Genomic DNA, 13644 nt, shown 5'->3' with positions numbered 1-13644 from the left:
AGCCCAAACACCAATGCAACCCCCAACAAACAGGCCATCGATAGATAGGTAGAGGTCATGCCTCACTTAATCCCACATAAAAAGCCTGTTGGAAATCTGTCAGGAAAAAGAAAGAAAGAAAGAAAGAAATGACACCTGAACAACTCTCAGACTAGATCATCAAAATCCTCTGACCTGATGAAACAACGTTTGAACTTTTTGGCCACAATTCCAAACAGTTATGTGGAGGGAACCGAGTACTGAGCATCACCTCGATACCAGGATCTCAGGCTTTATATTTCCACAAGACAACAACACCAGTAAATAAATAAGTAAACGGGTAAGTAAGTTGCAGTTAAAACTCATCCCCTCTTTCACATATATTCTGTTTGTGTCCAGCGCCTCAGGCAGGATCTCCTTGTTGGCCATTTTTACACGACCATGCCTCTTGGATAAGTTCTTATATCAACTCTGAAGCCATCGTCCTTCGGGGCTTTTAGATTTGAAGTGATGAAAACCACAAAATGTACCTTCTGTTGCTTAATTGTTTGCTGCTTTGACCTCTGAAGTTCTGAACCAGGAGAGCTTGAAAGCACCAAAAGTTCAACCGATTTTCTCCTGTCAAAAACAAGTGATGACATGAAAAAGATCCTCCAGCCCTTACATGTCCCGTCTCACTTCCCAGTGAAGAGGGAGTGTTATCGACTTCTTTTCTTCTTAATTTCCCAGAAATTCAGTACGCAACCGCAGGCCGCCCAAGTTTTAGTGTGATTAAAACCCAGGTGGATGTAAATGAACAGAGCATTTCAATCTTGAGCAAGGTCTTTTATTTTGTTCCAGATATTTATATGTGCTTTTAAACAGGTTACATTGTGAAATACAAGTTGTTGAGTTTTTTTTTCTTCCTTCCGTCAGTTTACAGGGTGTTGGCAAGTCTTTGCGATCAAAGGTCTTGATTGGCAAACAAGAGGTTTGAATGAGCTGATTAGGACCACCGCTGTTTTTTTTTTTGGGGGGGGGTGTTTCTACTCCATTTTACCGTACTCTGCCACGACTCACAAACTGTCTAAGCAGTTGTTACCAGTGCTGGCCAATTTCTCCATGCTCGATGACACTCCTCAGTGATGTAGCCAGTATTTGAAGACACCACAAAAAAAAACAAAAAAAACCTAGCTGCAGGTTCAGTTAAAAAAGAAAAAAAGATCTATGTAAAATAAAGATTTGTAACCTCTGAATAAATGCATATTTTTTTGTATTTATATATATCTTTAGGAAATAAACAGTGCTATTACATTGTAATTTCAAATGATAGTATATTCACATGAACCCTTGTTATCCTTTCATTAGTTTAGAGAGCTCCGAGTGCACATCCACACTTGCTTTGGTAATAAAAAAATACCATCGTGTCAGAGCAAACTTCCCCAGATACAGAAGGACGGGATTTTCGCGAGCTTCAACTTGCCCATCGTGGTAAACACAGTTGATCGGTGCTGCAGGCCAGACACCTTTTTCTTCTTAGGAAAAGCGAGTCTTTGTTAGACGTTCAGTCGCATGTTCAAGCCCTTCTTTCCTGAAGCTTGTGATATCTGCAAGTGTTAGAAGGGGTGTTATGTTGTACGTAGATTTCCAGGCCCCTGGAACAACCTGCACAAACAATCTTAATTTAAAAAAAAAAAAAAAAACATTTGTAAAACAATACTCTCGTGTTGTAAAGTCTCACAATGAAAAAACATTCTCAACGCATTCAACCACACCGACATTTACTCGACATTTTCCCAACCCAGAGATGAGCAGTAAGAGACTCGCACGCATAAATTAGGGCTGAAAGCTACACACATTAACAGGGTTTGGTCTTCAAGTCTTGGCTTAAGTTTCGGCTCGTCGTTTTCCTCAGCTACCCCACCCCTGATTTTTATTTTTATTTTTTTTAAATTCTTTTCTCCAACTATGCTTTGACTCACAGATCAGGTAGACACTTCCAGTTGTTTTTCAGAAACCATTCCTTAACATGAAAAAAATAATAATAATAATAATTCAAATAAGATTTCGGTCTCCCAACAGTTTGTTTGCACTGGGACTGCGCGACAGTGGAGGAATCTGACGGCTTGTGTGGCCATCCTGTGGTTTTGGTGCCAGTGTTGTTCCAAGATGCAGCCGGGGGGGGGGCTCAGCATACGGGTCTCCTCCCGAGGTGTCCAAGCGTAAAGGGCAGCTCTAGCGGCCCTTGTTCTTTTTCGCGTTTCCCTGCAGGAAAAAAAAAAAAAAAAAAAAAAAACACAAACAAGTTCAGTTTGAGAAAAGAAGAAAAGAAAAGAGAACAAAGCAGTGTGTTGAGTCGAAACGGCTCGCGCTGACTCAATCTTCCGAATTCTCAAAATGTGCCGAGGCTGGCTGGTGGCCTTCAAAAGAAAAATCGCCGCCTTTAAAGCTGCAGTCTGCAGGATTTGTTGTTGTCATACATAAAGTCCTAATTTTTGGCATTTTAAGAGTTTACATGATCTATCAGAACGCTTGAAGTTGAAAACGGTGACCTCCGTAGTCGCAAAATGCAAGAAATGCTTATTTTTTTAACTGAAAAATAAAAAGTTATTGAACTTCCTGTCTCGCCCCATCAAAACACATGAGAACTCGTGCACGTCTACGTGCACGCCAGATGCGCGTACACGACTCCTCATTCATCAACTCACCTGTCATTTGCGATCATGGAAGACACAGTAAGTAGACAAGCCCGTAATGAAGTTCAATAGTCTAGATATATAAGCATGGGGACGAGCCTACCTTGTATCGCGCGTGCACAATTGGTGATTGACAGGCAGCAGAGCCCAGCTCATAACCTGATTGGTTACCTTTTACCGGTCCGGTCTGCAATTTTGTAAACAAACCTGCTGGCTTTGGAGGGACCTAGCGGGACATATAGGGGACCTAGAGAACTCATTTTTTTTTGTATTGGGGTATTTAATGTACTACTTTCAGAATCCCCGGACAGTTCCAGGCATTATGCTTGAAAAAGAGTTGCAGACTGCAGCTTTAAATCTTAAACATGTTCCGGCCTGTGACTTCCCAACAGGCAGCTGTCAGCGCGCATACATGCAGGGACACGCACGCCCAGAAACAGGCCTCTCCCTTTACTGCAAACTTTGGCTTAACGACTCTTTCAGATGACGGCAGCAGGTGCTTTTCCCATCAAACCCCGGGCAGTAACCACAACCTCCGACGACCTCCCAGTTCACCTCATAACTGACAGAAACTTCACAAAGTCACATATAACTGCAATACCTTGCTGCCCAATTTGAGCGTGTCAATTTCCTCTCTCTGCTTGCTCAAAGTCTCATTCATACTACACAGATGGTCGCTCATCATGCTGAGCTGGTCCTCATAGCTCCTCTTAGTTGTAGTGAGCTCATCCTGTGGGAGACACTTCAGTTAGAATTTGCATGTTTTCGGATTTGTAGGGAGGCCAAGGTCTACATATTCAACTATTCAGTAGACGGCAAGCTCCTCTGTACTTTACCTGCAAGCGTGTGATGTTCTGGTTAGCCAGTTTGACCTCTTCGCTCAGCGTCTCCCGTGATTTCTCCGCAATGGTCAACCTCTTCGCCAAAGCTCGACACTGTGAAGGGAAACAACAGTGAGCAGCCGCTGTGTCCCGACAGGTTTACAGCATGCACCAGAGTTTCTTTAAGGTGATGCGTCTTTTTGAAGCCAGAGTCAAAGCTTAAAAAGTAACAAAACATCCGGCACATTCCTTTATCTACGAGATAAAAAGGAGGAAACTCGCGTTGCCCCTGAGAGACAAAGCGACAAAGTGTCGGGAGAACTCCCACCTGCTGTGAGCTCTGTGCAAAACTACAGTCTGTTCACACATGGCTTCATAAGAGAGATTTTACTGAGGAAAACACAAACGGGGTTTTTATTTTGACGAACACATCGGGGCTCTCTTATGCAGACGCCGGAAAATCTCAGGACTGTGGCGCACGGGTGGAAAACAAGCTTTTAAAAACCTTGAGATTCACGAGCTGCTTCCAAAGCACAAAGAGGATGCCAGAGTTTTGATATCTGGTCTCAGATTGGTATGCTGTGTTAGAGAGGCACAGTGTGTGTTGAAGAGGTCACCCCTCTGAGAGCTTCACCTCAGAGTGAAAGTGCACAGCTTTGCTGTCTGATATCTGGAGCTGGGTGGTGAGCTCTCCCACTCTGGTCATATAGTGAGTCTTTATCAGCTGCTCCCGGGACTCCTCGTCTCCCACCTGCAAACGCAGACACAACATCCAGCGGGGTGAGAGTTTTTCCTTCAGGGCAGCGTTATGAATTCAAAACGTTCCTTTCAAAATGTGCATCGCTTTTATCATTTGGGAGCTCGTGGTTAACGGAGAGGTGACTCACATGCTCAACTGTAGGCGTTGTGCACAGCATGCCGACCTGTGTCAAAACAGATGAACATGTCAACTTCAATCATTGATGGAGCTTTTTTAAAAAAAAAAATCTACTTCACGCACAGACAGGCCTCCTTCAAGAATGGACAAAACATGCGAGAGATGATAAAAGCTAGGACACAAGTAGAACATGGAAAACAAACAGCTCTGGATCATGACCTTACTGTGAACTCTGCACCAACTCTCATAAATAACAGTATTCTTCTATTCTGTGTCATCAGCACATTAGAAGTCTGACTTTTATCAAGCTAAATACATCTTTGCACTGGAGCTTAAAGACCAGAATGATAATACTCCCTTTGTTGAAGCTAATCAGACACCAGTGCTATGGGCAAAAAAAATAAAAAATCTTCTGAAAGCGAAAGCAAACAGCAGCTTGAACAGTGGCTGTACCAGGCTGGTGCACAGAGTCGTCTCCTTCCCTGCGGCTTTCGGCTCCGTCTCTGCTACCTCGTGGCTCTGTGTAAGTGTGCTGGCTGCAGCCGCTGTGGAGTTTGAACTTCCCCCCAGAGCCGCTGCGAGCTGCGCTTCCAGGTCTGCAATGCGCTGGTTCTCCTTTTCTAACCGCACCTTCCCCAGCTGGGCCTCCAGGAGCCAGTGCTCCTTCTCCTGCTCCAGCCGAGTGATTTTCTCCAGGCTCTGCTGCACCTACACGAGGCCAGCAGGGAGAGGAGAGGAGTGGACAGTGAGCACGGGGGAAGAGAGCTAAGCGGAGGACCGGGGGAAGTGAAAGGGCAGCAGTATTCAGGAGGAAATAAGGAAACTATAACAGAACAGTTTCTGATGAAATGAAAATAAAAGCACTTTTGTTCTGAGGAGCGAGTGGACAAACACACCCTAGCATAACCTCACAAGTCTTCCCACCCTGTCCCTAAAGAATGACTTTCAGTAATTCATCGGATATAACACTTGCCATCATACTGACTCATACATAGTTAGACCATTCACACGACTGACTGCCTGGTTGAAGCCCTTAGCCAGATGTTACCTCTCTAAATACTGACTAACAAAATACTCAGATGGCTCTGAGAACGACCGTGTGAGTGGAGTGTCTTACCTGCTGAGTGAGACCCTCTCTGCTCTCAGTGGAGCTGGTGAGTATACGACGATTCGACAGGGCTTCTCTGTAAGGAACAGACTGTGGCTGGGCCTGAAAGTACAACAACAAAACAATAACATAACGGCAGTTATGACAGTACATGCTCTTGACACGGTACACACAATTATAAAAGTTCATTTCCAGGGGCATATGCAACGGAAAGCTGCCAAAAACATAATGTGAGTGAAAAAAATGCCACCCGAGATGAGAAATGCCAGCAAAAGCCTTCTCGTCAAAAAACGATTTGAATTCCTCTTCTGCTAAAAAAAAAAAAAAAAAAACTTTTCCACTATTTCAACATGATTATATGGTACTGCTTTATGCATTTCAAGACATACCATGAGCAAAATCAGTCGTCAAAACTACAGCCGAGGGCTTCTGCTGTGAACCGTCCTCAGCCTCAGAGAGGCGAGGTCAGACGGCCTGGAAGCACTTCGGTGGCACATTTATTTGGTGGAAACAGCACCAACCGATCCAGACTACTCACTGGGTGGGACTGTACAAGCTGAATGGGACTCTGTCGAGTTATTGGGAGGAACTAAAACAGCTGAGACGCATTCTGTTTTTGGCTGTAATGGCAGGAAATCAGACTCAGCAAGCTAAAATTACAGAAACCAGAAGATTCAGACTAATCTGAAATATTACAGTGTCCCGTCAAAAACACCAGAGGACAGGGGTCTGCAGTCTGCATTTGCCAGAAAGACATTTGACAAGCTCGTCCCTGAAACGGCATGGTTTGCAACTAAACTAGTTATCGGGTATTATCAGCTAGTTACGAGTTAAGTGTGACGCTGCACGAGCAGACATGTCTGATAAGTTCATTTTTACTCATGCAGCAGATAGCCTCCTCCCTGCTGCAGCTGGCAGAGCGATGTCCGCGACTCCTCTTTCTTTAGCCCCTCAAATTTGACCCAATAGGCAGCTCAGTCTCCTGCTAAACTTGTTATGAAGACAGACGATGTTCCATTTATCTGGGAGACACAGCAAAGCATGAGGTCATGCCGGCACGTTTTCTCATTTTATGCCGCTTCTCTCTGCAAATCTTATTTGTACTTCACGCCACCAGGGAAACAGAGGGCCTGCCCTCTCTTCAGGAGAACAAACTCCCAGCTTTGGTATACGGTTCGAAGAGCCCACGGTGGAGGCAGCTGCACTCCGTGTCAAGACGTCTCCCACAGTGAGAGTGGGACATATCGCTCAGTGATGCGTCCCAAGCAGACCTGCGTGGCCGCGCCGGCGTTTCTCTGAGAATGAAACTTTGTTCAAGCGAGTTGCTGCATCTCGTTCTTCTGCTCGCCGAAGGAAATTTAGCAGCCTGATCATTATCTTATTAGTTTAGATTTTTTACAAAATGGCCACGTGTGGTCCATGTGCAAATTACGAGGGGGAACAGCGGTGGGTAAACGAAGACGCCTTTCCTGCACCGATAAGGCGCAAAACATGTGTGAAAGAGGCTTTTGAGAAAGTGTTGAGAGGCAGAGACGTGGGTGGGGGTCATCTGAGTTTTCATAGCGCACTACTGACTCAATGAGGATGATGTTGGATAGTTATACCCAAAGCTTTTTTAAAGCCATGAGAGTTTTTTTGCATGGCAAAAGCCTAGAATCATATGATTGTCAGGAAAAGAAGGATTCGTTTAAGATTTAAAAGATGTCATATATACTCCGTATTTCAGTGGGCAGTTCTTCAGGTCAGAAGGCTTTGAGATGACAGGCTCTGTGACTCACTGTTGCTGCACAAGGTAACCAGGAGATACTCACCTTTTTAATAGCATGGATATAGGCAACGGCTTTCTTTTTGTTGTCCAGCATACTCTCTGCTTGCAAAGGGTTGAGGGCTACTGAGCTCCCTCTTGGACTGTAGCCTGGTGATGTGAAGAAATCCAAGTTGTTGCTGAAGAAAGTGGCAATCTGCAACAGATGATGGGATATTTTCTATATCATTCAAAAAGCTTAAGAAGCACCTTTCTCACATATGCTTCAATGCAGACACTCGGCAGTCTGTTACAGCTAAATATCCCCGTGTGCTTAAAGCAGAAAGGTCATTCCACCCCCGTGTGTCCAGTATTATACGTCTTAGCAGTCAGGCTGTTGCCTGCTCTCAGAGTGCAGCCACACATCCACACAAGACGTTGCAAACCAGTTCACTTGAATTATGAGGAGAAATAATTCATTCCTTTGCTCTGACCGGTGAGCAGCTGTTAAAACTTTCATTTTAACAGTAACTTCCAAAGTTTAAACACTGCCCACCTGAGTCCTACTGTTGAGTGTTATCACATTAGTGGTAATTTGCAACTGTGATCCTCTTGCAGCAAACAAATCAGCCACACTGCCTGGACTGGGTGGTTGGACAAATAAAACTGGCTCCTGCCTGCCCCCTGTTGGCCGTACCTTGCCTGTGCTGCTAGTCAGCGAACCCAAAGATCCGAGGAGGCACTCTGTGGTGGTACAGAGCTTCTGGGTGACTGTGGGGAGCTCCTGCTCAATGCTGGCCTTCTGGCTGTAATGCTTTGACATCTCTGGACAGAAAGAAAACCGCAGAAGACACATTTCTACCATTTGTTTGGTTTAAATGCACTTTTAGCTCTACCAGGTTCAGCAAAGATGGTATTTTTCTGTCCTTTGATATCACTGCACAGAAGTTTTGGATTACTAATTTACAGAGTGATTTTTACAATACATCTATGCAGTGAATCAGTAGGTTGTTGGTGTATGTGCGAGCACAATCACTACATGTACAAGAACCAAGCCGAACAGACAATGCCACTTGATACATAAATTAAAAAAAGACACTCCCCCCCCCAAAGAGCATGAAATTGAAGTTGGATTTGGTGCTGAAGCGAGAGAATTGGTGAGACGAAGCCTCGGGATGTTTACTCTCCTTCAGCGTGTGGTTTATTGTCTTTTTTGAATATCTAAAGCTCGGCTGATACGTGAGGTAACTGCGCTGCTGTGTGCGAATTGCTACGGGTCACAAAGGGCTAACAGTGCTGCTCACCTTGAACGGCATCTTGAAGACTGTGCAGGCAGGCGGCCAGCTGGGTGAAGACAGCTGAGGTACTGCTGTGTGGCATGGCATCCTGCCGAACACCTGGCACACGATTTGGAAAACAAGCACGTCTTATCAACAATTCGTAACACCTTGTTTTTTTTATTCATAATAAAAAAAAAAAGGGCCATTCTCTTACTTTTTCATGGCAATTATTCAAATGAACGTGTAAAAATGATTTAGATACGTTACAGAGCTTTGAAATGCTGCGTGTTAACCTACTGGGTAAGGCCAAAAGGTTGATGTAGTTCTGCAGTTTCTCAAACACAGAAGTTACTTTCTTGGTGTCATTCTGTAACTCCCGGTTTTTCGCAGCAAGGGCAGCAGTGCAAAGAGGTGCCTCGCACTCTTCTTCCAGGCTGAAAGAAGAAGAGATGAGAGCTATCAGAACAGCCTCCTCCGCACCGTCTTTTTTCTCTCTCCGTCTCTCACACACATGCACACGGCGCTGACCTTTTCAGCTGGTAGGGAAGAATCTTTTGCAGAAAGTGGGTGTATGAGCAGAAACTCTCGGCAAAATTCTTCAGTTTGACCACCGTCTCCTTCAGTCCAACAGAACAGAGAAAAACACAATTAGTGCCCGCTTAGGAAGAAAGAGATAAAGAAAAACCAAAAGCCCCCTGTCCCAAACTCACCAGTACTGTGACTGTGTCTTCTGTGATGCTTTGGTATAGCTGCAGAAAACTGTCCTCCAGGGGGCGCACATACGCCGCGTTCTCGAGTAGATGGTGAGAAAACTGGGATAAAACAGGAATCGTACATCTTTAGCTTTGCACGGTTAGTAACACTGATCGCGAAGGACCGGTGTTGGTGTTGGTGTATTTCTCGTGCTTTGCTGCCTCACCTTCTGGTTAAGAGGAGAGATGGGCTCGAGGGAGGAGTCCAGGGGATAGATGTGCACTCTCTGCTCTGTGTAGGAGTGGAAGTTCAACAGAGCAGCCACCAGGTCCTGGATAAAGCTCAGTGCCTGGCTGGCAACATCCCGGGCCTTAAGCTGGGTTGAAGGAAACACACACACACACACACACACACACACACACACGCACACACACGCACACACACGAACACACACACACACACACACACACACACACACACACACACACACACACACACACACACACACACACACACACACACACACACACACACACACACGACTATTTGAATAGCCTTTCAAAGGGATTTAATTTCAGCAATCAATCTGAGACACATGATACGCATGTTCTCATCACTGCATTTGTAAATACGACAGCACTGCGTCCACGGCACACCGGTTCTTACTAACCTGGTGTCTTCGATTGTGTGATGGCACATTTAGACTGTTGTAGTCACTAAATTCTGCAGGAAGGGGGGGGGGGGAGAAAAAAAAACAGTTACGCCGGAGCAGAACCTCAGCGCCAGCATTGACTTTTATTGACTTGACAAATATATGCTGTAGTTTCGGTGATTTAGCCCACTGCCTTCTTCAGAGCAACATTACAGTTTGATCGAGCATCCCACACACAGCTCATACCAGGGCGGCATGTTGTTATGGTATCCGTGACAAGGACGTAAATATCAAGGAGGCCTGCTCTGAGGCGGGTGGTGTTAGTCCACGTGGCTTGGCGGCATTTACTCACTGGTGTCATTGAAGGGCACTTTCTCCTGGATTACACTGCTGCTTTGTTTCACCTGCCGGTTCAGCTCTGACTGGCACCGTCTCACCTGCTGCTGACTGCGGAGAGACACCAACGACCGCTTAGTGGAGCACAACGTGCGTTGCAACGAATGGCACCGTGCACGTCACTCAAAGTTTAAAACTCCTATACCATTGTATAATTTCAACATTAACCCCTCATTGTGTAGAGAATGTGCGAGCGTTTGACTGGCTGCCATTACCCGCCGTCGGAGCCCGATTTCTCCAATTCTGAGAGATTTCTAATTCACAAGACATCCAATCGTAGCAGATACCGATAGACTGAAATAGAAATGCAAAGCAGACGTACCACTCTTCGGTTCGCATTCGACAATCTTTTGCCTCCCTCTCCAGAGTTTGTGCTTTCACCTGTCGGAAGATATGGAGAGTACGGTGCACTCAATTCAATGAACGTCACAAGCACTGAGAATATCACAACATGTGACACTCCGCCCGGCGGTCCTCACCTCCATACGTGCTTTGTCACCCTGCAGTCGCTCAATTGTTTCCACGTACTTTGTGGTGAGCCCGTCTACAGCAGTCTGGTGCTGCTCAGCGTCTCTCTCCAGCTCCTCGAGTCGAGCCCTGAGCTCAGCCTCCTTCCTCCTGTGCTGCTCATCTGCTTCATAGAACTAATGGATGAATGTGGAAGAAAAAAAAAAGAAATAAAGGGAAGGGGGTCATCACGTAGCTGTAAATGATGGAAATTTACAAGAAAGACAACAACACCGCTGCGTACCTGTATGTGAAGTCGCTCATTTTCCTCGATCTTTTTTTGGAGGTCCTCGTCAAACACATTCTGAGTCTGTAGGCCGTGCTGTGATGGAGAGTCTCCTTTACTCTGTAGGGTAGAACACAGCTGTAATCATCTTAACTTGTAAATATCCCAATCACTCTTAGAATTGTTTCACTTGATGTTTTTAGGTTAATTTTGTATCCTTCTGTCCAACAGAGAAGCCAGCCCCCCCCCCCATGATCACCTTCCCCTTTTTGCCCTTGGCTTCACTGGCAGCGAGCTCCTCTTGGAGCAGCTCCACCCTCTTGGCCAGCTGTTGGTTCCTGAAGCTTAGGCTGTCCATCTCCTGCTCCTGCTTCCTCAGACTCTGGTCCCTTTGCTTGAGCTGCTCCTAATGTGCAAAGGGAAAAAAAAAAAAAAAAAAAAAAACAATCAGACATGCCTTCTTAGAAACTATAACGTTCTAATTTGTGTTGCCTCTGGGCTTGGTGATGCACTTATTCGCACATCCATAATTACTTACTAATATTGTCTAAAGCCCCAAAAAGATGATAATTTGGGCTTTGTTGTCAAACTTCTATTTGAAGTTGCAGTTTGTTCTGCACATGTGACTCTGCTTGGGATGATATTTTACCTTTAGAGAGGTAGAGCTGGCCTGTTCATCCACAACTGCCTTTTTCAGCACCTGATTCTGGGCACGGAGCTGTGAAAACACACAGGGGAAAATACAAAGGCGTAAAAAGCATGAAGTACTTTGCAGACTGGTTGTGGATTTACTTTTTATAGAGAGAATCTCTGGACTGTATCAATCTTTTTGCAGTTTTCAACCCATTATGCATAATATGACCCCCTCCCCCCCAAATAAGGTCCAAAAGTCAATGCTCTTCCTTTTACAGCATGTGGCCTTTGTACAATTGTAAATTAAAGCAGAACAGAAGCACACATGTGTGACAGTTGCACAGTCAGCTCTTCTTTGACAGGATATGGTGCTTGGCCAATGGGAAGATCAGAGCTGAACAGGAAACAGCTCACACTCCCCGTGATGTCAGGTGACACAAAAACAAAGAGCACATATGACTGCCCAGAAAGCACTGGCAAGCAAACTTTATAAAAAATTAACTGTTCTGACAGCCCTTGAACACAGCGAGCATTTTGGTTATTTAAAATGCAAAAAAAATGAGCCACGCAAGGGCAAAAACAGGCCCACCTTTCTCAGCTATGACACTCTATTTGTTATTAAACAGGGTGAAAAACAACTCTATCACTGCAAGCTCCATCAAATGAATGTTTACTATTCATTGATCTTTGAAGGCAGGGATCACATGAGTACTACTGTGATTCAGGGTTCAGTTGAACTCAAAAACAAAAAACTCACAGCTTTCCAAGCTGCCTTCTGAGGGAAGCTCATAAAAGTACCAAACAATGCAGGGACACAGTGCACGTGCTTCAACCACATCATACACACAAATCAACTCACCGACAGCTTTAGCACACCAAAACAGTCTCCTCACAAGATATCAACTTTACGGCTGCTATATCGCTCTACGATGTATACGCATGTTGTGAACTGATCATAATGACTGCTGCATACATCTTACCATGTAGACATACCCCATCAAATGTACTGCAATCTAAAATTCTGCTCATGACAAGTTATCTTGTAAGAGTGAAGCCTGAACCACATGGCACATTAAAACTGTGCTTTGAACACTCAGAAGTAGCTTCACTTTGATGACATGAAATGGATAGTGTTTTACCTTAGAATACTCCTGAGCCAGCTTGCTGTATTTTGTTTGCAGATCTGTAACGTTAGCCATTGTTGCTACGAACGTTATCCAGTCGCTCGTCTTTGATGATGGGATAGTCTGTCTTGGCTAGCAAGGCTAGCTGGTGGCTGTCAGATTAGCTTGCCACAGACTGTACTTCGCGCTGTCAGCTTCTTGGGGTGTTGACAATGCGCAAGTTTAAAAAAAAAATGCAACTTGCTAATTCAGCTTGGCTAGCCCGCCGGTTTTAATATCTACTCCGAAGCAGCTTGTTCCGTTACACAGGGAATCTGAACTCGGGTACATTGTGAAGGGACAGTCATGAGTCCCCTGAAAAGTAAACGATGCTGATCAGCTGGTTGACGCTACCAGTTAATTCCCAAAGCCGGATGTTTCTCCGATTAGACGGCAATGTTTTCAGTTAGCACTGTCAGCGGTGAATGAATCCGATCGCTAGCTAGGTAGCTAGCAGGCTAGCCAGCAGCTAACTAGCCATGTAGCAAAACAAATCCTGACACCCAGCGGCACATTTAGGACAGTATTATCTGACAGGAGACGCGTAACCTGCGGCGTCAGATAAAAAAAAAAAAAACCGTCTTTAGTAGTCCGGGCTGTTACTGCCAAACCGGCGAGGCAGTCTTCAACACCAATTCATCTGTCATTTTCTAAACTAACCCAGAATAAAGGTCACAGTTGAGAGAAAGTGGTGAGCTGTTGTACGTAGGGCGCCCTCTAGCGTTTGGAGTGTTGTATGGCAATCTGTCTTTGTGGTATATTTGAATGGTTTATTGTTGCCCCGTCTAAGCACCTTGGTCCACAGAAAGAACACTACACAATGTCATCTGTATGTGGAAGGATGACAATAAAGTGTATTTATTATGTTTGGGTAAAATCTCAACAAAAAC

The 13644-nt window shown here is 45.0% G+C and overlaps 1 protein-coding gene across 1 annotated transcript; it reads right to left on the bottom strand.

Moving 5' to 3' along the window:
* Window positions 1-789: 789 nt before the first annotated feature.
* Window positions 790-13422, bottom strand: ppp1r21 (protein phosphatase 1, regulatory subunit 21). Its single transcript, XM_075477221.1, has 22 exons — window positions 12731-13422; window positions 11608-11676; window positions 11218-11364; window positions 10977-11078; window positions 10705-10869; window positions 10548-10606; window positions 10182-10276; window positions 9848-9900; window positions 9404-9553; window positions 9195-9296; window positions 9013-9101; window positions 8782-8918; window positions 8509-8601; window positions 7902-8029; window positions 7272-7421; window positions 5470-5562; window positions 4806-5060; window positions 4363-4398; window positions 4110-4226; window positions 3491-3589; window positions 3256-3384; window positions 790-2223 (listed from the first exon to the last, which is right to left on the bottom strand). Exons 1-22 carry the CDS (start codon window positions 12788-12790, stop codon window positions 2194-2196), a joined length of 2358 nt encoding a protein of 785 aa, XP_075333336.1. The 5' UTR covers window positions 12791-13422; the 3' UTR covers window positions 790-2193.
* Between the last annotated feature and the right edge of the window lie 222 nt (window positions 13423-13644).

The sequence above is a fragment of the Odontesthes bonariensis genome, chromosome 2 (assembly GCF_027942865.1).
Source record: "Odontesthes bonariensis isolate fOdoBon6 chromosome 2, fOdoBon6.hap1, whole genome shotgun sequence".
NCBI lineage: Eukaryota > Metazoa > Chordata > Actinopteri > Atheriniformes > Atherinopsidae > Odontesthes > Odontesthes bonariensis.
This window is presented reverse-complemented; position numbering and strand designations above follow the sequence as displayed.